This window comes from Ambystoma mexicanum, chromosome 4q, assembly GCF_040938575.1.
Source record: "Ambystoma mexicanum isolate Mex_15411 chromosome 4q, UKY_AmexF1_1, whole genome shotgun sequence".
In the NCBI taxonomy this organism is placed as follows: Eukaryota; Metazoa; Chordata; class Amphibia; order Caudata; family Ambystomatidae; genus Ambystoma; species Ambystoma mexicanum.
In genome coordinates, this window is record NC_090928.1 from 750,509,304 (window position 1) to 750,535,043 (window position 25,740).

General features: G+C 43.4%; 1 protein-coding gene across 1 annotated transcript in view; it reads left to right on the top strand.

Moving 5' to 3' along the window:
* Positions 1–25,740, top strand: part of LOC138467979 (serine palmitoyltransferase 3-like) — a 1,171,530-nt gene that overhangs the window by 1,102,688 nt on the left and 43,102 nt on the right. The window contains exon 11 of the mRNA XM_069608334.1: positions 8,194–8,323. Coding sequence (XP_069464435.1) covers positions 8,194–8,323 — 130 coding nt within the window. The remainder of the gene's footprint in view (positions 1–8,193; positions 8,324–25,740) is intronic.

A 25,740-nucleotide genomic window follows, 5' to 3' on the forward strand; every position in this document is an offset into this window, starting at 1 on the left:
AATGGATGTGGTGAGAGAAATGCAGTGTGGATGTGTTGAAGTATGTAATTCAGAGTTTGTAGCTTTGTTGCAGCTATAGGTGGTGTGTTGCTGAATGTGTGGAGTTGCACACAAATAAGTGAAGATGTTTAGTCTGGGTTGTGATTTTGAGTTGTGGTGTGTTGTTGAGTCTGTGGAGTGACTAGGTCATCTGCACTTTTGGAGTTGCACACAATGTAGCGAAGATGTTTCACCGGGTTGAGGTCTGGAGTTTGGTTGAAATTCCAAATTGCACACTGATGTCAAAGGAGGACTCAGTGGTTATGCGTATGTGTGTTGACTTTGCTGACTAGAGTCATCAGAAACGTCAACTGAGTGTGGAAATGATGCTTTCTACATGCCAGTTTGAGAGTTGTTTGCCCGCCGCCAATCTGCGTGTTATAGATTTAAGGTGTTACATGACTTTTGGAGGTTTGGAGAATTAAGTCATGAGGTGGTTTTCAAAATCTCTTCATTGGACCTTAAGGTCAACTGTACCACCCATTTCTGGGTCCTGTGTGTGCAGTTCGATCTCTCGTGATTCTTTTCCATCTGCCTATTGGGAGTTTGGGTTGGTACCTGTTCTTGCTTTTGATGGGTCTTAATGTTGCCTGGCCAGCAAATTAAGATTGGTTGTAAGTAGTGGGTTGCACAGTGTGGTATTAGTTTCCCTGTGTCTGCTCCCATTTGGTTGAGTTCATGTGTGTGATTGAGTGTTTGTGGTAGTCTTGAGTTTTCTGTCAGCTGAGTAAGATGGAGATGGTTGTTGCCTCTGCAAGTTAGCTCAGTACTTTGAGGGCGCAGGAAGGCCAGCATGCCAGCCCATTGAGGGGCAGGATAGTGCTCGGAAGTGGCATTCTGGAGGTCCATCAGTGGCAGAGATGGATGGAAGGTGCTTTGCTTGTTACTGGTGGTGTGTGAACATAGTTTGGTAGCCCATGGAGGGGCAGGTTATTTGCAGTCTAGATGTTCATTCGTGGTAGGAATGGACAGGAGGAGTCATGCTATTTCCAGATGGTTTGGAGCATGTAGGTTGTGGTGTTGCCTTCTGTATCAAGTTAGCGTCGCTTGGTTGGGTGCCTCTGTTTCTGGATGAGGATATATTTCGCTCTTAGAGGTGGTGTGAAAGTTGGTTGAATGGTGTGAGAGTTGGTTGAATGGTGTTTATCTTCCTGTACTTCATATTGTAACTGAGGGAGGTGTGTTATGTCTGGTCCTGATCCCTGTTCATCTTCCTGCCCTTCATATGGTAACGGAGGGAGGTGTGTTATGTCTGGTTCTGGTCCATATATGCATGTCCAGGTGAGTGGTGATGTCAGTGTGGAATGACAGCGTGGAACCCTGTGTGTCTGAGAAGAATGTTGTGTGGTTGGAGTTCTGATCCAGGCAGTTCATGAAGATGTAGCTTGGGTGGTGGGAGCCAGTGGGCTCTCCACAAGATCTTCCTAGCTCCTTGATTACTTATGCTGATTACCTGAAGATTACCTAATGTAACCTGATGAGCAATAAACGACATAAACTACCTTACAGAGCAAGTGTATCCTTTCAACCTTAAATTATAACATGTACCATGAACAAATGTACTACATCGATATATGGCGCGATGTGGATGTCATTATGGTTGATCGAATTTAACATATGCGTGAATAATTCCTTTAGTCATGGGTATAGAAAACAGGCTGCTGTGAGCTTTTTTATGTTAACAGAGTTTTATTAAGGTAAGACTTCAGTTTCCATAATAATTGCTCATTTGCATTGATAATTACAGAGCCTGAAAAATTATGCTTTCAGGCCACAAAACAAAACATCATCTGCTTTGATTTATGTGATTTTTGGTGCACACCTAGCCCTTATCCTGAGGTGGTGCCTGCCGAAAAACAATGGGCATTGGGTAAACCGAACTCCAGATGCTCACTTTTTAAGATCGACAAATGTATATACATAGCAGTACATGCAACAAGGGTCAGAGGGGCACAATGAAATGATAATCTATCCTGAAACTCAGAAGATGATTGCCTGCACCCAACGCTCACCCAACCTCTACACACACCCTTCCCACACTGACTCCCAAAGAACGCCCTCAGAATAATAAACTACTATCAGCATGCGTGGAATACAATTCAGGACAAGAGTCATGCACAACAGGCACTACATACAAGCCGCACACCATGACCAAAAACAATATGCTAAAAATAATACACTTTGAATATGACAATCAGAATAATATGAACACTGTACTATTCAGCACTGCTATGCTGAATTGTACAGTGTTCGTATTATTCTGATTGTCATATTATTAAAAGTGTATTATTTTACACAGCAGAAAATGCTTACAAGGCCATAATAATACACTCAACCTTACACAGACATAGCATTCATCAAAATATTCATGCAGAACAGGCACTGTAGGCAAGCGCACAAGACCAGCAATACATTCGGAACAATGTACTCATTAAAAGAATGTGCTCATCCAAACAGTATATTCCTCAAAACAGTACACTTAAAACATTATAGTACTCAGATCTGACATGTAACTTCAGTTTTAGCCACGGCTAGGCAATGCGAAAAGGCAGGATATTTGAGTTATAGTCCTAAACTATTGAAGAACAAAGGCATATTTATTAAACATGAGCACTGCCTTAGAAATGCCCATTACATTTGGGCGAGGCTAAGTGAAAGAGTTCATAATTGTTCATTGAACTGAAAATAGTGTTTTCGTTTGGGAATCTGGGACGGGCACCAAGTGACCCTATTATTATAACACTGTGCACGCTTAATGTAAACAAACCGTCTGATGGCGCTCATCCCAGAAAGCCTGGAGAGCAAAGTGTTCCAGTAAATGGTAGACAAAACTGAGATAGCAATATGAAAGAACTACAAAATTACAGAACGACTACAGAACTTCCTGCAGAGCTTTTCGAGGGGATTGTGTCCTCTGGCGTATTCCACATCTTTGACATTGATTACCACAGCTGTGCTGCTTCGGAAACTTTTTTCAGCGTAGGCGTCCTGCATCGATTACGCCGATATGCTCCCTCGAGGTCCTCCTCCAACGGCCGACGTCACCAGATGTTATATGTAGGACGCATAATGCCCGTAGCCTCAGTTCCGTTTTTTCCACGAACTTGTTCGCTTCGAAATCACGGCATGCCTCGGTTCTTGTGTATCGGTTCTTCTGAATATTGTTGTAAGTTCTACGAGAAAATGTCTTTGTCTTCTGCTACCCCGAAGTCGGGCTTCAAGAAGTGTCAGGACTGCGGTTCCAAGATGTCTCTGATGGACCTGCATGACGTCTGCCTCTGTTGCCTGGGTGAGAGCCACGCCACTATTGAATGCGACGAATGCCAGTCTTTGATGTCGAAGGCCTTGCAGGAGCGGAAGAAGAAGATGTCGGCGGGTAGGGTTTCCAAACCCCGTAAATCGAAGTCCGCTGGACTTTCGACCGACGATTCGAGGGGCGACTCTCCACGTCGGCGTAAGACCAGGGGGTCTCGTTCCAGGAGTGGGTCCCGCCATTCCTCGGCCTCTTTGGGGTATGCAAGGAAGCGCCGTCATCGGTCGCCTTCCTCGTCCTCATCTGAGGACTCCTCCAGACAATGGGTTGCTTGTCCCACCAAGCATTCATCTCCGGAGGAATGGGACGCCCTCCGTAAGGAGATGTTGGCAATTTTTGAATCGCAGGGCACCGTTCCGGCCGCACCTTCGAGAGAAGCTGGCGAGGAACGCTCTAGAGCCACCGCTCGTACGCCTTCGGGCTCGGGTGGTCGGCGTGACTGTTGGAGTCTGTGAGGCCTTCGAAGAAGGCATCAGCGCCATGTCCGTTGAGGGAATTTCTCGAGGCTCCGGCACCGAAGAAGCCATTGACGCCATCGGCGCCGAGGCCGTCGAAGGACACGCTCGGGGCTCCGGCCTTGAAGCTGCTGTCGAAGTCGTTGGCGCCTCGGTCAACATCGACGCCACTCCCATCGGCGCCCTCGACGCCTTTTGAAGAATTTTTGCTACACTTGTACAAGTGCAAAGACTGGGCTGCAGAGTAGAGATGATGCAGCATAAATTCATCTTGGCAGAGTAAATGAGGAAGGCTAGTTGTTTGCCACTCTTAACGGTAAATGGCCTGTCAAGGAATTTAGGATTATTTAGTGGGTTGAGCATTTGGGCAGAGATATGTACGTTACCTGCCTGTAAAAAGATCGAAGACCTTTAGGGCAGCTCAGTGGGTAGAGCAGCTGCTGTAAAGATCTACATAACCGTCCAGTCAATGATTTGGTGTCTATAAAAAGGAATGGACTGTGGAATATCTTGGGCACTTTCAAAAGGCCCTTGACTGCCTGCCCATTTGAAGCTCCTTTGCCTAAAAGTGTAGCAAAAATGATCAGAATCGGGGAAACTAACAAACATCTTGTTCATTATATGAAATGGAATATACGTTTATTTTCAAGAATGGAATTTCACGACTCACACATCAAGGGATAACTGAAGTGTAGGAGAATGAGATTGCTGCCACACTCTTTAGCAGGCCCTTTTGAACTAGCTGGGACTGAAGTATCAGGGTGTTGAGAATGATACCTCAATGCAGGAAGAGGTGGCAATATAATATAAGTTGTCATTGCTTTGAAGTGGGGACTTAAATCGCTTTCAGTGCTAAAAAAAAGTATGAAGAAAATTAGGAAACCTGTGGCATTCCATCGGACATTGCAATAAAATACTGCTTCATTTGGGCCTTGCTACAAATGGCAGAGTTTTGTGCAATACAATTAAGATTGAAACCCAAAATAACATTGGCATTTTACAGAATGACCCAATGTGGGAGTCATGCTAACCGTGATCCAGGAATTAAGTAGAAGATACCTAAAGGAGCTTCACTTTAGGGACATTAAGTTTAAGGATGCAAGCTCAGTCCTTGAATGAATTAAGTCATTCACATTGACTGATGATGTCCAGCCAAGAAGACACCCCTAGATGGTAATGGTAATGTTTATTTATAAAGCTCCTATACACAAGGCAAGTGTTTCAAAGCGCTCAAGGATGGAGCGAACAAGGGGGAAAAACAACAGTCATTCAGAGTCCTTGAATTTCTTAATGATACTAGTCTGCACAGGCAGAGTAAGTGCATATAATACAATTAACAGTGTAGATAACAGCAAATAGGTCTGACAATGATTCTGCAGTTTTTCCAAGTGCATTGAGGCACCACCAGGCAAGGATTGGAGAACAGGTAAGATAGATAGAGGATCTTCAAGGCATGGTACGTTCAGATCGTGCAAGTGCACAGACGGTACTGAAGAGGTAGAGGGGGGCATGGCAGAGGACAAGTGCAGGGGGGAGTCCAAATGTGCCCAGTCAGTCAGGAACTGGAGTAAGTGCTGAGAGATGCCACTCTCATGGGTCATTGACCAAGTCCAGTAGCGATGAGGCTAATGCACGCACCGGAGGCAGTGCGAGAGGACTGGCGAGGGTTCCAGGGATGTGTGAGACTCTGAGGTGCACCCGGCGGCCAGTCAGCAAGCTGTGTGGAAAGGAGGGAGAGAGGGATAGCGCAGAGAGAGAATTTAGCAGGGTAGAGGGAGAGAGAAGGAAGAGGAGAAGATGAAAGTCTTTAGGAGTTTCCAGGACTTAAGGGGATCAGGCTCAAGGCAGAGGGCGTTAGGGAGGCTATTCCAGAGGGAGGCTCCTGCTGAGGATAAAGATCTCCCTCCAAATCTCTGCTTGGAGAACCGGCTCACTCGCATAAGGTTGGAGGTAGATGAGCGGAGGGCTCGGGAAGGGCAGTATTTAGGTAGGCATTGTTGCACATAGGTAGGTCCCACACCCCAGAAAGCCCTGTGGACAATGCAGAGGGTCTTAAACTTGATCCTTGCAGCCACGGGGAGCCAGTGGAGGGATTTCAGCGCCAGAGAGATGCAGTCCCTGGGCTTGAGGCCAAGGATAAGTCTTGCAGTTCTGTTCAGTTGAGTTGCACAGGGCGCAAAGCAGAGGCAGGGAGGTTGAGATAGAGGCTTTTGCAGCAGTCCAGCCATGAGAGAATCAGGGCTCTGGAAACAGTGAGCCGCTGGAGGCAGGTGAGAAAAGGACGAGTTCCTCTGAGGAGGTACAGCTGGTAGTTGGTCTTTTTAGAAATGTCTGAAATGTGAGTGGAGAAGGAGAGAGTGGAGTCAAAGATGACCCAAGGATTTTTGCCTCGCAGGTGGGTGCGGGCGCAGCGCTAAGGGAGGCCAGCCAGAGTGAGAGTAGAAAAGCGGGAGCAGGAGTCCCAATGCGAACGATCTCAGTCTTACTGACGTTGAGGTAGAGGTTGTTTGCAGCCCACCATGACCGAATTGCGGACAGACAGATATGAGCGAGGTAGAGGAGGTGGCTGAGGGTAGCCCGAAGGAGAGTTGCACGCCATCTGCATAACACTGGAAGTTAGAGATGAAAGTGGCAATCACACGTGCCAGGGCCGCCATGTAGACATTGAAGAACCAGGGGGATAGGTTAGAACCCTGGGAAATGCCACAGGTTGAAAGAGTGATAGTAGAGAGAAAGGACCCAAGTTCCACTTGGGATGGGAGGTCGGATAGGAAGGAAGTTAACCACGCCAGAGCCTGACCTGTGAATCCCAGGGTGTCACAGAGACGTGCAATCAATCAGGGTGTTGTGGTTTACTGTCTCAAAGAGAGACAAGAGGTCAAGAAGAATGAGGAGAGAGGGAGTGTTAGTGTCAAGATTTGAGAGCATTCATGGGTGTTCAGAAGAGCAGTTTCCATGCCTGTGGATGCTCTAAAGCCAGACTGATGGTCGTGGAGGCAACCAGCAGATTCAGTGTGGAGGATGAGCTGAGAAATAGCCAGTTTCTCCAGACTTTTGCCCTGGGAAGGGGTGATAGAGATGGGGCAGTAGTTTGCCGGAATGGAGTGGTCGGCAGAGGGTTTCTTAAGCAGAGGGTGCACAAGGGAGTGCTTAAGAGAAGTTGGGAAAACTCCAGTGGCAAAAGAGAGATTGCAGAGATCTGCCAAGGCTGGAGCGAGAGAGTCAATGTTGTCCTTAATGATTTTGGAGGGGCAGGGGTCCACCTGTTTGGATGAGGCCTTCATAGTCCGGACTTGTCTGGCGACTTCATCAGGTGTGATGGGAGTGAGAGAAGAGAGGAGAAGTGGTGGAGTGGCCAAGGGGGTCTCCAGAGGTGTTGGTGTATGATGTGGTGTGGAAGTGATAGAGGAAAGGATGTCTTGGGTTTTTGCATTGATATGTGCAGCCAGGGCTGAGCAAAGGTCCTGCATGGGTCTGACAGAAGAGGAGGCTGCTGCAGGATTGGCCAGGATAGGTGTGGTCTTTAGCATATTGGTGTAACAATAGGCCCATCTAATAATGCTGATAACTATTGAATGTACCTAGAAACAATGCACAATACTTAATGTTAGCAGTAATTATAATTATTTGTACCATAAAAAACAAACAGAGTTGTCCCTCACGACTCAAATGATAGATGTCATTCTGCAGCTTGATTCAGATTTACTGTATTTCGAGTAACACAATTTATTCATATAAGCGTAAAGCAGTAAGTTCATTAATGCAAAAAAATAAAATAAAAGGAAACGCAATACCACAACATCATAAAAATGCCCTTGTTTTAAAAGCAGGGGGTCAAATACATTCCCGGAGCAAAAGAAACAAACTGGTCTGAAAGAAGCAGAAGCTATAATAGGGCGGGATGACACTGTCTAAAATGCATACATGTGAAAAACGCTATTCAAGTTCTCCACCTATGTACACGGTCATGCTGAAGTAATTCTAAAATCCTATCCCACATTGTTAATGATTTTTGCAATACATATATGTTTAAATATTTTTTATTTGTATCACTTTTATTAAGAACACATTTTTGCCAGTACTGCAGGTATTGTAACTGGAACAATGAATAACACAAGTGTGGATGATTATTTAAATGTTAAAATGTATTAGAAGTTCAACGCAATGAATGTTGATGGTAGCTTTCCGAATGATAAGTCATCATTAGTACTCAATTTCCTAAATTAAAAAAATACAACTTCCACATTTACACTCTCCTGATAGCTGCCCTACGGAGGAATAGGAAAAAAGATGCCTTGATCCAGGCTGTGCTTTTATTCAGTTTTTTGTTTCATGTATTCCCTTTTTATTTCACTTAACAACTTGTTTACTTTTGTTTTACCTTAGAGCTTTTTCCCGACACATGCTAGAGAAAAAAATCGGAGTTGTCGTAGTAGGGTTCCCAGCTACTCCTATTACTGAGTTCCGGGCTCGCTTCTGTATATCTGCTTCTCACACGAGAGAGATGTTGGACGAGGTAAGTATTTGTTTTTTATTGTAGCCATTTTGATTGTTGTTTTAAGGACAACAACAAACACTTCATGAACATTCCATGAAAACATCCTTCTAATCTTGAATAAGCCGGCTAATTCATAGAACATTATAGTGAAACGAGCAGGAATACACAAGGGTTAAAAAGTACATGTAAGGGGGAAACAGATCATTTAAATATAAATGACAGGCATCCTGTAAATATATCACATATACAAGTGTTAGCCTAATAAAGCCCTTTTTCATAATACATCTGTAACCAAGAAATGCACACAAATGGTACATTTGGAGAAACTTACATAGGTTGTTTAAGCACCCCTCTAGTGTAGACCATAATCTACACTTGGTATGCCCTGTTTGTTGAATGTAATGGGATAGAATGAAAGGAGAACATAAACATTAAGTGTAAGTAGGGTGGTAGGAGAGAGCATTGGAGGGATTGAAAGTGTATCAAAAGGGTTGTCGGAGGGAGGGGGAGCAAAGCATTAAGAGCAAGGATTTGTCGATAGGATCCTGGGTTGTAACCTCCAGGGGCCGGGGGATCATGCCGGATCATGCGTTCACCGCCCATGCATAATGAATGTTTGATGATGCTTATTATTGGGTATTGACACAAAAACGTGTTGGAGAGTCTCAAATGGTGTGCCTTGTCTGAGCCTCCAATTGTGTTATTTTTAGCAGGTAATCAGGGGACCCAACAGGGAACAAAACCCAGTTTCCTAATTGAGATATGTTTATTAAATCCTTTATCATATAATGGGGTGCGCTGGGATTTATAAAAAAATCTATAACAAATCTGTTATTTGGAGGTTTGCCAACTTCTATGGAATGAAGTTGGTCATAAACTGTGTGCTGGAAGCGGTCTAGGAAGGACTCTAGTGGCACCACATTTGGTTAAACTGGCCCAAGGAGAAGTGTTTTTCATGTGTGTGTGCCAGGCAGACTCAATTCCTCCAAGCCTTAAATGATGGGGCTGATTGATCTCTACAGCGACATGTAATAGTTTGGATGGCCTTTGCCAGTAATATATCTGAAAGCTGATTATTTCTGGCCATATGTGTGTAATTCATGAATAATGTGCTCAGTGTTTTATTCTTTCAAAGAATGGATGGTCAGAAAGTAGAATGTGCCCAATAGCACAAGATATATCAGCCACAGGAAAGTATGTGTTCAAGTGACCCTTTAGTGACAGGTATATTGCATCTCCAACATATTGCCTCTTTGCTAAGATTGGCCTTGTGTATTTCATCTGGGGACTACAATACTCTATGCTGTCAAAACAAGAGGATTTGAGTTTTACTTGCAGATCTGAAAGCTTCAAAAAATATTTTTTGGGTCTGCTCCCATTCCGGACGATCTAGATCTAATGATAGGTTATGCTCCCACTTCAAATAATTCGAAGGTTTGGAGTTCACTGAGGTGATATCAAGGTTTATTATTTTTTTGTTATGAGTGCTAGGTTTGTGTATTTTGTCCTTCAATAATCCCTCCTCTCCACTCTCTGTATTCATGCTGTGTTAATTGAAGTGAATAACTTTCAAAATCTTTACTAACTTCATGTTTGGCCTGTAGTGATGGTCTTCTAAACCATATTAAGTTTGCAATTCTTTAAATGTGTGACGTGATTAGAGGGTGGAAATAAAGAATTCCCTTCTCAATTCATGGTTACCAGTATATCGTCTGATTGTTGAGGTGGAATTAGCCAAATTGGTGAACCTGTAGGTTTTTTTAAAAACTGCTTAGTAGCTGTTTTGTGAATTGATCATAAACCTTACATGAAGCGCCTAAAATATGTGGTACTTAAATTCTTTCATATTTTCCAAAAGAGAGTCTGCATTCCAGTGTAAATGTGTGTGAGACTACTTCTTCCAATTAAACCCATTTTGATTTCGCATCAGTATTGGGTGATGGATGACAAGTGTATTAGTTGATTCGTGCCAATATAAATGCCTGATGGTATGCCTTGAAATTATGAAATTGTACCCACCGGCCCCAAGCTTTTGTCAGCTTATAGTTTTTTATTGGAAATTCTCTGGAGTTTTCCCTTTATGGAGACATTTTAGGGGGATTGCCTTGAGTTCTTTGTAGAATTTATTATTGAATGGGGTGGGTATCATTGCCATGGGGAAGAGAATCATAGCAACATTGGATCTTTGATGTTTCTCTGCACGCAGATTTTGCTGAAACCCAGTGCACCAAACCTGGTTTTGGTGCTGTGGGGAAACTTCATGCCCTCCCAGGATCCCCTTTCCTAACCTCTCCCAATGTGGGGGACAACCCCACAATCACCATTCTCTCCCCATCCCCCGCCCCACGTCTCGTGTTCTGTAGGGAACACCCACACCCTCCCATTCCCAAATTTTAAAACATTCATATATATACGCACACAATATACACACACACACACACACACACACACTCCCCTACTCCTCCCCAAACCTCATCCACTTCCTGGATGCACAGTAAGCACACGTTTTGCTCCCCGACAGGCCGTTATGTCAAGGAAAGTGGGCAGACCGGCGATATCACCATTGTTATGGTGTCCATTCTGCCCCACCACGATAAGAAGATAGGGGACCATTTCTTTAATTCTTCTTTCATTTTCCCAATAATGAGGGATTGAGTTTTCAGGTTGTTTGTGTCCATACAATTGGTACGTTCATTGCCGAAGTACTTGATGCTATCTCTTTTCCCACTCAAACCCAGGTCATTCAGATTATCCCAGAGCATGTAGCATGAAGGCTCATGCCATTTGGATGAATGCTTTTTCAGCATCTAGTGGCAGCTGGACTTAGAAAGGGCAATAATATCTGACACAAAACAAATATTAGAGCTGGCCTGTCTCTCTTTAACAAATATGAATTGATCACTTCCCATTAGCAAACGTAGGACTTCCTCCAGTTGGCCCACTGATATTTTTGCAAAGATTTAGCAGCCCATGTTTATTATGGAGACAAACTTAATATGGTCTTCTAAACCATATTAAGTTTGCAATTCTTTAAATGTGTGGGGTGATTACAGGGTGGATGTAAAGAATTCCCTTCTCAATCCATGGTCACCAGTATATCGTCTGATTTTTGAGGCGGAATTAAGCCACATTTGTGAACCTGTCATTTTTTTTTAAACTGCTTAGTACGTGTTTTGTGAATTGATCATGAACCTTACATGAAGCACCTAATGATATGTGGCACTTACATTCTTTCATATTTTCAAAAAAGTCTGCATTCCAGTGGAAATGTGCATGAGAATATTTCTTCCAATTAAACCCATTTTGATTTCACATCAGCATTGGGTGAAAGATGACAAGTGTATTAGTTGATTCGTGCCAATGTAAATGCCTGATGGTATGCCTTAAAATTATGAAATTTTACCAACCGCCCCCAAGCTTTTGTCAGCTTGTCATTTTTTATTGGAAATTCTCGGGTTTTCCCTTTATGGAGACATTTTAGGAGGATTGCCTTGAGTTCTTTGTAGAATTTATTATTGAAAGGGATGGGTATCATTGCCATGGGTAAGAGAATCATAAGCAATATCGGATCTTTGATGTTTCTCCGCAGGCAGATTTTGCCGAAACCCAGTTCCCCAAACCCAGTCTCGGTGCTGTGGGGAAACATCATGCCCTCCCAGCATCCCCTTTCCTAACCTCTCCCAAATGAGGGGGACAACCCCACAATCACCATTCTCTCCCGATACCCCTCCCCCACCCCATGTCTTGAGTTCCAAGGACAACACCCCTGCACTCCTGAGCAGCCCTCCCATTCCCAAATTTTAAAACATTCATACACACACACGTGCACTCCACACACATATACACACACATACACGCACCACTACCCCTCCCCAAACCTCATCCTTCCACAGTCAGGACCACATCATGGATGCACATAAGCACACGTGTTGTTCCCCGACAGGTCGTTATTCGGTGAAAGCGGCTTGTCGGGGACATTTTTTCAATGAAAGTGGGTTTACAGGTGATATCACCATTGTTATGGTGTCCAGTCTGCCCCAGCACGATAAGAAGATAGGTGACCATTTCTTTAATTCTTCTTTCACTTTTCCAATAATGAGGGATTGAGTTTTCTGGTTGTTTGTGGCCATACAATTGGTACGTTAATTTCCCAAGTAGTTGATGCTATCTCTTTTCCCCCTCAAACCTAGGTCATTCAGATTACCCCTAGAGAATGTAGCATGAAGGCTCATGCCAGTTGGTTGAATGCTTTTTCAGCGTCTAGTGGCAATATCAACCTGGAGCTGGAGTTAGAGAGGGAAATAATATCTGATAAAAACGAATATTAGAGCTGGCCTGTCTCTCTTTAACAAATACAACTTGACTGCTTCCCATTAGCAAAGGTAGGCCGGTCTCCAGTTTGCCTGCTAATATTTTTGCTAAGATTTAGCTGTCCATGTTTCTTTTGGAGACTGGACGATAGTGTTTGGATATTTGTTACTTTTTGGTAAACCAATGTTGGCCTCAACAAAGGAGGCAGATGGGGGGCAGAGTTAGTGAAGTAATCATAAATGTTTAGTAAATGCAGAGTGAATGATTTAAGGAAGTCTTGATACAATTCAATAGGAAATCCATCTGTACCAGGAGATTGCCTGCACTTCAGGGATGACACTGCCTTATCTATTTCTTCAGCAATGATGACATTATTTAAATATTTGAAGTATAATTGTTAGGCCCTGTGCTCGGGAGTTGGCTCGAGAAATGATTCAATAGCTTCTTGTGTCTTATTGTTTTCAGATGTGAAAAGGGTTTTGTAAAATTCTGCAAATTCTGATGCATTTGAGTCTTTGGTCTTGGCATGTGTTTATGTAAAGAATCTTTTTCCCTCTTGACTTTAAGGTATTTGGCAAGAAGTCTGCCAGCTGTATTTGATCCTCTGTCATGTTTTGACTTAGTGTTGATGAGATTTCGGTTTGCAGTGATTGACTATTTTCTATTGAATACTAGTTTTAGCTTTAACAGTTTCTTACGTGTGCTACCTGCATTGTCTTGACAATACTGTTGTTAGCAGGTGCATCATGGAGTTCTCTCATGTTTCTTTTGCTTTATGAATAATTTCACCTCTAAGTATGGGTTTGGAGGCATCCCAATTATTTTCTGTGATGTTATCTGAAGGTTTATTGTTGACGAAGAACTTGCGACTGAACGTTTCAATTTCATCTATAAATTTGGTGTCTTTGAGGAGGGTGCTATTAAATTTTAATTTTTATTTGATGTTGATATGCAATTATTATGCAGCATCAATGTGCTTAGTGTGTGGTTTGAGAGAACAATAGTGCCAATCTCAACTCCCAGTACGCTCTCCTTGAGAAGTTATCAATTAGAAAGTAATCTGTTCTTTAGTGTGACTGATGGGTATTGGAATAAAAAGTTTAATCTAGTTCTTCGAGTTAGGATAGTCTCCAAATGTCAAGTAGGTGGTGCTTTTTTACTATGTTGGTTAGCGTTTTATGACCGTGCCCCCCAGAAAACCTTAATATTGACTTTCTATCAAGGATTGGGTCAAGTGGTAAGTTCCAGTCTCCACCAATAATCAGGTTGGCTATTTGTGTACCATTTAATTTTTTTGTTGTTGCGATTTGCCTACCAAAATCCAGCATCCCACTGTGTGAGCGCTTGTATGTTCATAATGTTGTATTCCTTTCTGTTAATGTCAAAATAACTGATCAGATATCTCCCCTGTGAATAATGTTCTGGTGAACTTATATTGCTTTTATTGATTCTTTGATGAGTGTTCTAACACTGTTCTTTTTCTCTTTAGCCTGTTAGAAGGGGCAGTGTTCATAATCTTTTTTTTTAACTGGACAGCTTCAGCTTTGTTTAAGAGAGTTTTTTGTAGTAGCATTATATCGGCTTTCAATTTTTTAATGTGCAATCATATTTTTGTCTCTCAATCGGATCATTTAGTCCCTTGACGTTCCATGAAATTATATTAAGTGTCATGCAACGGTATATTCTGTTGTAGTTAGGCTTCTCACCGTCACACTCCATGTCTACCATGCTTTACCACGTTGTACATGTACCTCGCCCTTTTGATGGAGTGCATTAACAAATGTCTGCCTGCACCCAAGTGGCAGATGAGTAATTTCGCTTTAGGATGTACAATGCAAGAATTAACTTTTCTTAATTTTTATATTTCATTGATTGAATTGCTGCACATTAAAAATGGCAATTTTAGAGTAGGGGTTCAAATAAATGTTTAAACTTGTGGTATGTGGGAGACAAGACTTTGGCTGTTATCCTGCATTCCAATTGGACATTGTTGAGATCCCCTTTGTTCCTTTATGTATTTGAATATCAAATATGTTTTGAATGATGTATAAGACGATTGTCCTACACTGCATTGGAAAAAAAGGTGTAGGCCAGCATCAAATTAATGGTATAGCAATTATTTGCCCTTGGATTGGAGATGGCCATTGATTGCAAAACACATGACCATTTGTTTTTTAAGAAGGCTGTTCCTGTCTTCAAGTTCTAGTCTTGTCTCATAGTTCGGCTAACACACTGGCATTGAGGGAGGGGGGTGGCATTGGAGAGACAGAACATGTCTGCAAGTGTCCTTAGGCTGCATAGCTTTGACTCATAAATGGGTTGTTGCCCTCTATAATTACGTTAGATTGGTTCAACTAATTAATATTTTATACCACTCTAAATACCGGCGACCAGTCTCTAAACACAGGTCTGGGATTCAAACCCATGTTGCTTTGCATTGCCTTGCTTCCAAGACAAACACATTGCCCCTGAGCTATCCTCCCATCCTAGTTTCAACTCCTAGATAAAGCTTGTTGAGGCTACATAGTTTTCACTTATAGCGGTGTGAGGCATTTACACTACCATTAGTTTGGACTCCTTAGCACATTGTCTTAAAACAGAGGCATTCAAAAATATGGTTAACAATACATGCAAAGTGGAATGAAAGGCATTGGTACTGAGGAAGTGGGAAGAGGAAACGGTTGTGGCAGTGGGAGTACAGGGACAAAGCATGCATCCCTGTGGCCAGCCAGGAGGGGTCCAGGAGAACGGGCAAGTATGCCAGTCATCAGTCAGTATCTCTTCTACTTCTTCCATCCTTATATGCAGGTCTGTTTTACGGCTTCTGTAAGAGTTCCATTTTCCTCGTCATGGACAGGTGTGTAGGCGCAAAATGCTGCACCAATTTTTGCGCACACACCACCCTCCATGGATGCGATTAGGCCAAGGACATATTTGTTTTGAAGAGTCATTGGCCTTATTGCTATCAACTCTTCCTTTATTGCATTGAATCCTTTAACCGTTGAGTTGATCATTTCAATAGCTCCCACCGAGTTATTTGCAACCACTTAGCATTTGTGGTTGCTTGTGTTTCAGGGAAAACAGAAGCAAAGAACATTTCTGTCTCGCTGAATAACCTATGCTCCCATGGTATCTCATCCAGTGCTGCTTCCATTTTGGTGGCAATATAATTACTGCATCTTTTTGCTCATTCGAGGTTGAGGGATCTTTTCTTTCTCTGGTGTGCAGCCATCTGAGAGATCTCTGCAACTTGTATATCACTTTCGGGTACAACCAGAGTGGGTAGATTTACGAGTACTATTGAGCACAGCCCTCCACAGTCTGGGGGCAATTTCATGTATGCTTTGGATCCACAGGCCCAATAGTGCTCTCATTCAAAAACTCTTTTACGCCCTTTATTTTTTCCCACGTTTATTGTGCCATAATTTCAGAAGCACAAGGAAGCATTTCTTTTGTACGGGTCCCCCCTCATCATCGACCTATCTGAGTAGATTTGTAATGTTGGGCCAGTAGTCAGTGGACACCTTATCTGCATTCAACACAACCTCTTCCCATTGTTCCAGTAATGCTAATGCCCTGCATACTACTAGCCTGTCGGTCCACCCTTAGGGTGTGAGCACTGTTCATTTTATCTATAGTTGCCCCCACTCCAAATGTCCGGGTATTTCTTTTCCATCTTTATCATTGCATTGCAGCATTATTTTTTTATCTAACTCCTGCTCCGGATGGTTCAGGTTGTTCATATTTTATTACTTGGTGTATTGTCTCCCTTTTTATCATCGACTTAATACCCTTGTATGTAATTATCTTCTCGTTGTCACTTTGCTTTATTTACCCATACTAACGATGCATTTTGCCCTTGGAATTATTCTTGGGTTAAACAGCGGGCAAAATGGGTCAGGCAGTGTTGTTTTTCTTTAGGTACTTCTGTGGCTATAAAGACCCTGGAAACACCCATGGCATAGGGAATGAGAGAATGCACATAGCAGTTCTCATCAGATGTCCCTCTCCCTACCTTGGTCATGTGCTGATACCACATATTATTACTTATTTGGACAGAGCCAGCCATGTAAGTATTTATGTGTTGAAAGTGGATGCCATTATCTCGTCTAAATCTGCTTAGTAGCAACAGAGAAGGATTGGGTTGTTGTCTCGTCCAAGGTAGGTATAGGTGTTATATTAGTATACATTTGTTTGGTTAAATTATATAAGATCATTTTTCGTAAGATCAATTTTCTTCCCTTCTCATTCAATACTTTTACGTGGATCTTCTGGTTGTCAGTGAGTACTGTGAAAAACCATAGGTTTTTCCCTTCCCACTCCCGGGGGATCTTCCAAACAGGTGGCCAGGGGAGGGCCATTGCTTTTGGATCCCGACCCTGGGGGCGGACTAGCGAGGAAGGATCATCCTTTGGAGGGTCCTTTGGGATTAGGGAGGGATTAGCCGAGGGCAAGACATGGTAACCCCCCTTTCAAACAACCTCCTACCCGACATCCCCTCAGCCTACTTTCATCCAGATCCCTGGTTTCACCAGAGCCCTCAATGCTACTCCCGTCTTAATAACATTACGACAGAACACCTCCACTCAAAAGGAATTTTCTCTTTCTATGAACGTCCCGCTAATGAGGACAGGCAAAGTCAGGCACTTAGCTACGATCACAAACACCTGACTCCAATTGAGAACCAAACTAAATATAAAAGGTGGAACCCAGATTCACAAAGGGAGCATGGAAAGCAAGGAAGACAAAGGCGAGTTCGAGAAGGAGAGCAGAGGCTATTGAGAACCGGGCTGCTCAGATGCTACAAAGCTGCAGGTTCAAGCAGGAGAAAGCGTGGCAAGGGAGCCATGTCTCCAAGAAGCTGAAAGGTTTCGTCAAAGGAGGCAGAGAAGCTGGATAATCTCTCTGAACGTTGTGCCAAGAGATTGCTTGTTTCCCTGGGACAGTGAAGCCGCCCAAGAATGTCTGGGGGGCAGGAGGGGAAAGACCCTGAACTCGGATAAAATAATCGTGAAGGACGCACTGTTAAAGTACACCTGGTGAGTTCAAAGTGATGAGAGAGCCCGGTTTGTAACGACTCGAATGATTACCAAGTTGCAAGCAAGATTATGCATAAGAAGCGAGACCTGTTGTAAGAACGCTTTGATTGTTTAGAACTGTGACAAAACCAAGTAACAGAGTGGTCCTGTGGAATACAGCATTGCCGAAAGTCTCTGTGAAATGCGAAAGTTAAACAATGTATCGCAGAGGTGATAAGTGACTTGAATAAAGTTAATGGAAGTGAAAGGCTATGGAAGAGAATATTGAGTGAAGCAAGATCCCGATGGGGATTGGATGAAGCAGAACTGAGTGATTAAAAGGATTGACAAAAAAGTGGAACTTGTCAGGGTGCTAAGGAGCACGTTGAGATAGAGACAAGGAAGTAGCCCTTGTCATGGTGCTAGAAGGCACGCTTGAGGAAAGACTAACCGAATATAGGGAATACGATAACCAGAATGCAACAGTGTTGGAGCGGTCAAGCATGGGAATAAGTAAAGCTGTGCTATTTCGAAAGTCTTCCACATAAAGCGCATGAGGAACGCAGGAAGATTGGGGAAGGGAACCCTGTGTATCAGATAATGAAATATTGTAATGTAAAATACTAAAGAGTTGAAAGTAATGAGTAAAGAGGGCCTAAGCCGGAAAGATCCACCCAGGAACATTGTTAAAATAAAACTGTGTTATGCTAGAAAGTATTGCATCAGGCGAGGGAAGCTTGAAAAAGAAAGAAATTGTTGAAGTAGAACTGTTAAGCTAGAAAGCACTGAATCAGTTGAGGGAAGCCTAAGAAAGAGAACATTGTTAAAGTAGAACTGTGTTATTCTAGAAAGCATTGAATCAAGCGAGGGAAGCCTGAGAGAGAGAAATTTGTTAAAGCAGAACTGTGTTATTCTGGAGAGCATTGAATCAGGCAAGCCCCATTGAAACCCCAATTTTATTAAAAAAAAGGTTATCGAAACTTGTATCCTTGTGTTTGTGTCTACCTCTGAGAACCATGCCTTTCTCACAGTACCTATAGGAAAACCTGCATCATAATTGCTAAAAGAATGCGTCCAAAAACAAGCCTAGTTTTAGGGTCTACAATCAGTGAAATGAGAGGCAACTTACTCGTTTTGAATTCCTTATAACTATCAATTATAAAAGCACTGATTATATACAGTAATGTCCTTAGGGTAACATATTAAAAACAGGGTGCGATAATGTTTTTGATTCTTCTGGTTTCTTGAAAGTTCGAGCAATTTCTTTTTTTTTTGCAGGTGTGAATGTTTTTCAGGGCGAGAGTTCACTCCTGCTGGTCAATTGTTTCTTGTGGGAAGAAATAAAATGTCTCATTCGTTTTCCTCTAGAAACTGTTGACTTTGTTGCTGATGTTGTCTGGACCCTCATCACTTCTTCTGTCTCATTGTCTGGGGTTGACGGCAGGTGGGTCTCGTCTTTACAGCATTTAACATCACTGAGGTGGAGCCAGGCTCTTCTTCCTTTTACTTTGACGGTGGTGGGAGTTACTTTCTCCACCACAAAGGGGCCCTCAAATCTTGGCTTCTGGCAGAGTCTGGTAACTTTTTTTTACATAGGTAAGGTCATCCTTGTATAGGGCGAGGGGTTGGAGCAAACTTTGTAGGTCAGACTGTTGGTTGTCTTCATCGTTCTTCTTCGACCATACCTGCCATATGCGATTATGTTGGGAGATAAAAGAAAACTCGCCCTCATACAGCCAAATATTCATGCATTTCATTTCCAAAAACAACAGCGGTATTATGGGCATCTGTTCGCACTCTAGTGGGAGGAGCAAGAGGTATGTGCATCCAGCGTCCTGTCACCAGATCATGAGGAGTCTGGTGATGGTCTGAACTGGGCTGATTTCACAGTGCGAATAAGGCCAAGAGTAAACAGTGGATCCATCTTTGTTCAGGGTAATTTTTAACTTGGCTATCCTCTCTTGGAAGAGGCCATTGAGCCTCTCACAAACACTGTTTGCGTGTGGGTGATAAGCAGTAGAGAATTTGTGCTTAATACCCAGTTGGATTGTGATGCGCTCAAATAATGTATTCACAAAGTGTGGTCTGTTGTTGGATCGAAGGACTTTGCATACCCCCCATATTCGGAAAACCTCTCTTATGAGGAATTTGGCAGCACAGGTGGCATCGGGGTGTGTGCATGGACCCGCTTCGATCCTTCGGGAGAAATGGCACATGACAACCAACATGTATATGTAGCCGTTGCATTTTTGGAGCATATCTACATAATCAATATGTAAGTGCTGGAAAGGTCCAGTAGATCAGGGTCTTGCTCCTTTTACTGCTGCATTGTATGCTATGCAGTATACTTCTGGCACACTGTTCAATTTGCTACAAAAGCAGAACATGCTCAGCAAGGTTAGGTGAGAACCAATCCTCAGAAATCAAAGTTGCAAGACTTTCTTGTGTTGTATGTGCAGGATGGTGGAGCTGATCTAATGCTACTTTTAGTAATGTGATGGACAGACCGCTTTTCCAGTGCTGTCCTGCCGCCACATTGCGTTAGTAGTGGATAACGAGCACCCCCTCCTTTTCCACAGTTCCTGCTATTCTTATGGTGTACATCCCTGCAGTTCAGTTATTTTAGTTATGGGTAGATATCATCATGTTATGGACTTTCGTGTGTTTATTAGGCGGTCTCTCCGATTCAGATCCTATGGTAAAATATGCTGCTTTTTTGGCTTTGTGTCGGTGACCTCGTTGCCGCAGAAAATTAAATCTCTGCCACTTACGTGGAATCCGCACTTCACCACTGCGATTGACAATGGGAGTTGTAGTGCGGTTATGAGCCTGCCCAATAATGGCGCATGTGGTGCTGGTATGCTGTCTGCACGAAGAAAGCCACGCATTTTCCAGCGTGACAGTCCTGCATGTACTTTTGACGTCACGTATGCAGAGTATGATTACACTGGAATCTCTTCATCCTCATGCGATTCAAGTGCTGCAATAAGCACTACTAACTCCGCTGCTTGTGCTGAAAAATGTAAAGGCAATTCCGCAGTGTTTGCCACTACCTCATATTTGCCATTTGGTTTGAATTGTACCACTGTGATCCCAGTGTATCTTTCCCCTGAATCCTGGTCAATGGTTGATGAACCATCAATAAAGAGTATCCCCCACAATGGCATTTTCTCGAACATGGGGTATGTCGTCATAATGTTCAGTGTACATTGTGCAGTCATGTACGTTATCTCCATCCTCTATTCTTTCTGATATGAACGTTACCGGATTCACTACCTTGCACCTCACTATTTTGACTGCTTGGTTCAAGATGGTCACTTCATAACCAAATGCACTCTGTGTAGTCAATGTGCTTTTGGGTTTCTCGAGAATGGCAAACAATGCATGCTCCACGTACAATCTCATTTCATAGCCCATCAGAATCTTGACTGATTTCTCGATGGCAAACGCTGCCACAGCCAGTGATTGCTCACAGGGATAATGACATCTCATCACTGAGTCTAGGATCTCGCAATAGTAGGATAATGGTTTGTGTCCCAAAGAGGTTTTCTGAGAAAGTACTGCTGTCATCACTACTCCATTTGAGTGTCAACATAAAATTAAATCATGCACTGTAGTCAGGGATCCCTAAAACAGGTGCTTTGCATATTGCTTCTTTTAATTAATTAAATGCTTCTATCATTTCCTACATTGCTGCCATCTCTCTGGGTCTCCTTAAGTCCCTTCAAAATGGGCCTGGTGTATGTGCTGTAGTCAAAGACCCATGCCTTGCACAGAGGCCTAGGAATTGGTGCATCTCCCTTAGTGTCCTCAGCTGAGGTGTTTTCATGATTGCTTCTGCTCTTTCAGGGATCACCTTCCGGCCATCCTGGGATATCAATTGTCCCGAATAAATCTCCATGACCCCCCAGTTGATTTTATCACTGGGTACACTACTGTGTTGCATGAGGATTCAGAGGGGAGCAGTATTTCCTGCTTCACCAGTGCCGAGATTGTCTCATAAATGCCCTAATCTGCTTCTTTTGACATGGGATATTGTTTTACTCTTGGTAAAATCACTCCTGGCTTACCTTGATCTTGACTGCACCTACTCCTTCAAGCAGACCAACGTCATAGGGATTGCTGGTCCACAGTGAATCTGGCAACTGTGCCAGGTCTTCCTTGAAAAATGATGGTGTCTTTTTTATCATTGTCATCCTCTGTGGCACCTCTCTGTTGTTAATTTTCACCCAATTCCTGAGGCTTATGAAGAATATCACTTCATTATCTGAGTGTTCGTTTGTGAACAATTCCTCATCTGTCAAGTCAGCCAGTCTGTGTCCTTCATCCAGGGCTATTACTGCTCACCACACCTTTCCTTCGTTATCAGTCCTGTGAATAACCACCCTTTCTTCCCGGACTATGACTGCTTCTAACTCTACCGGAAATACATGCCCATCTTCCTCATCCATTGGAAACGCTAGTCTGAATAAGTACTCTAAGGGTTGTTGTAATAGTTCGCCAATGATCCCAGGAAGCCATGTTGATAGGAGATTTTCTCCGTATTGAAACACTTCGAAATCCAAAGGCTCACCCATTGGTGCTTTTTGTCCTGAAAAGGCCAATACAAATTTGTGTGCGTTCATATAATGATCCTGGGAGTGGAACACACTATTCCCTAGTCAGTAAAAGAAATGGTCATGTTCAGCTTACTCATCGTGGCCCTTCCCATAATGTTGACTGGTGTTTGGTGAGAGTATAAAATTGGCATGGAAAAATCATGTTCCCCTATGGTAATGGGTAAGTCGTCAGTGAATGGAACCAAATGTGTAGCCCCAGAAAACCTTGTGCATTCATGGCAGTCCGTGACATTGAGTATTTCCGGTCTCTAACACATAATCGCGTCACCCCTGTGTCTACAAGAAAGGAAAATGTTTTGTCACGTATGGTTACCCCGATCCGTGGTTCCTCTTGTGGGTCAGGTGTAACAGATAGGATAGAACACATCACGTCCTTCTGTGGGATTTCCTATTGTGGGTATAGGTTGATTCCTGTCCCAGTGAAAGGGTTTCCCCCCACCATTGTCACACTCCCTAGCCTATGTGTGGATGCTTGTGTTCGTGTAGTTGGGTTCCAGGCTGCCATAGTATTCTGCTGCACTGGCACTGGCATATGTATCAGTGTCTGTTGTGTCTATGGGTGTTGTGCCTGCACCTGGGGCTGTTGTGTATATTGTATTTGCGGCGCAGGTGTCTCATACTGTGTGTGATCTTGGACATATTATTCTGGCGGCTCTGTGCTGAAGGTGGAGGATATGATGTCCCCCCTCTTTGATTCTGCCAATTTTGTTGTATTCCACTTCTACATACTCAGGCAATGTGTCCCATCTTCCTGCATGTCCAGCACTACTGCAGTGCTCCCATAGCTCAAGGCAGTCCCCTATTGAACCCTCCTCCTTGTGAACCTGAGGTCCACCCTCTCTTCCCCTAAAGGCAAACCCTCTTCCCTGTGGCCAATAATTGTACTCTTCCCTTCCTGCAACGTTCCCTCCAACCATTGGCTGCCTTTGTTGTACCTCTGATGTAACCACTCCCCCTTCGCTTGTCAAAATCGCTCCTTCCATTGAACATTTGGAAAACATTTTCTGTAATAACTTTGCCTCTTCTGTCTTTCTCTCTTCAAGTTTCTTTCTATTCTTCTCCTGTAATAACCAAAAATGGTGAACTATGGTCAATTGAATCTCGGGCCATGATTTCGCCTCCAACCCTACTAGTTTTTCAGTTGTCTCTGCACTGGTTTGGGTAGCCCTGGACATAATATATGATAGAAAATGTGCAAATATTTGTCCCACGGTTCCCTCATCTCAAGACGCCATTGCTCTTGAATCTCTTGAATGTACGCAACATAGTCTTCGTCTTCCCGCATCTTGCACATCATGATTATACTCATGTCTGAGGTGTCTGGGTACTGTACTTGGAGCACCCTCCCCACATCTGTCCTTCAATTATTAAATGGTGCTAAGTCATGGCTGGTATTTTGTGCGGTCACTCCTGGTCACCCCGCCGTTTTCCATAGATTGTCAGCCCACTCACCTGTGGTAGCGGCAAGCAAGCTCTTTATGTCACCGATTGCCAGTGTCATTCCTGTCATCAGTTTTTCTAGCTCATAAATCCACTTTCCCGGAAGTCAATTTTGGCAGCTTGCACCTCAGATTGTCCTTATCCATTAGCGGCCACAGTATATATTGCAGTCGCCCTCCCCCTTCTCTAATAATGGAAATGGTGTCAATCTTCCATTGTAAACCAGGGCTGGCTGTGACATCCATTTTAGTGAATGCCCTGTCAAATTTGCCTTCCTTCGTCCTGGTAACATTCTCAATCTGGTTGTATACGGGGTTATCTCTTCTGTGGCCTGTGTGCGATCCTTAGAGCGCTTGGGGTCTTGTATGGGATTGGGTCTTTCCTCTTCTAGTTCTTCCACATCAGACCACTGTCCTTCTCTTTCTGGCTTCATATGTATGGAGGGGCCCTGCACAGTCCCTTCCTCTCACGCGTCCTAACTTCCGTACCTTTCCTCGTCTGAACACATTGTTCCACGATTATCATCGCTTTCTTCGTTCTTCCTGTCTTCAAAGTCTAGCCTCCCCAGGGGGTTTAACTCATATACTCCTCTTAATGCTCTCTCTAATATACTTGGCTCTCTCTGCGGCAATGCCACTATACTTCGGGTTATCGTTGTGGTAGCACTGCTATCTCTCCTGCTCCTATATACATTGCCAGTCCTCCTTTGTATCGCTGCTCCCTCATTTTCATCTGGGAGAGTATTGTTTTTCATTATCTCCTCCATTTCCATTAAGCATCTTTATAGGCTCTTTTCTCTCTCTCGCTCCTGTTCTTCATTCCTCACTTTCCTTGGAAGTTCATGCTTTGCTGCAATCTATTCAACTTTCCTTTGCTCTGTCTTGTCTTTCTCTTTCCTTTATTTTTCCCTCACTCGTTTCTCTTCTGCCTTCCTTTGCCTTCTCACCTTTTCCCTCTCTTCCCTCTCTTTTTCCTGCTCTCTTTCATCCAGTTCTTTCCTTATATGTTCTTGACGTCTCTGCTGCATTTCTTTGTTTGCTCAATGTTATCTCTCTCTTTTATTTCCTTCATTATGTTCCCCCATTCTTTCTCTTCCCCAAATACATTTCCTCATCTGTCTGGCTTCCGCTTCCTCCTTTTCCTGTCTCTTTTTAGCTTTCCCAACCCTGTCTTTTGGTTCGTCTATATTCTTTCTGTCCAACTTAAGTAGTATTTGTCCTCCCATCCACTCATATGATATGGTCACTACCCCCTTCATTATCATTTGGTTTACCCTCCTGTCTTTGCATCCCCTTTTCAAGCTCTATCAATCTCACCTGTGATTCGCAGCGCTCGCTATATTCTTCGTACATGGACACTGAGTTTTGGCGCTTCAACCTAGCTCCTTGTAGAGTGTCATCATTACTGTAAGCGGTTGGCGCATATGTGGGATTAGTGTACTCTGCAGCTGCTTTTAATTCTTTTAATGGCTACAATTCCTGTCCCTCGACCAGTGGATCAGTGCTCTGAAGAGAGGAGGAGCTGAAGGTGTTGTATCCTCCCCTTCATGCTCATTAAGCATCCAATGCTTTGGAAGTAGATATTCCACCTCATCTACAAACATTTTTCACAACTCTAGAATAGCTAGTGTTTTTCTGCAACTTTTTCCCCCTATCTGCAGCGTGTATAAATGTGCTAATGTTTTGCAGCACTGATTTTGAAAGGGTTCCCTCTTGGGGCCAAGGCAAGCACATCTTATCTGCTGTCTCTCAAACCCACTGCGTGTGATACTTTTGTATCTGATCCTTGTATCTCGGCAGGGACTTGCACAGGTGCATAAGGGGAGTATCCCCTCCCATAATGGCGCATCACACCCTTGACTGCCAATACTTATGAAATTTAAAACCACAGCATTCGTCGAGTCCAGTACCTCCTCACTCTGTTTACAATTATTCTTATCAACAATGTTTTACTTCACTTTCATCACTTTTCTAGATTCCCTTCCAAGCCTCTAGGCTTCACCAACAGCCATGTGTATCCACACCATAAAACACTGTCTATATTTCAC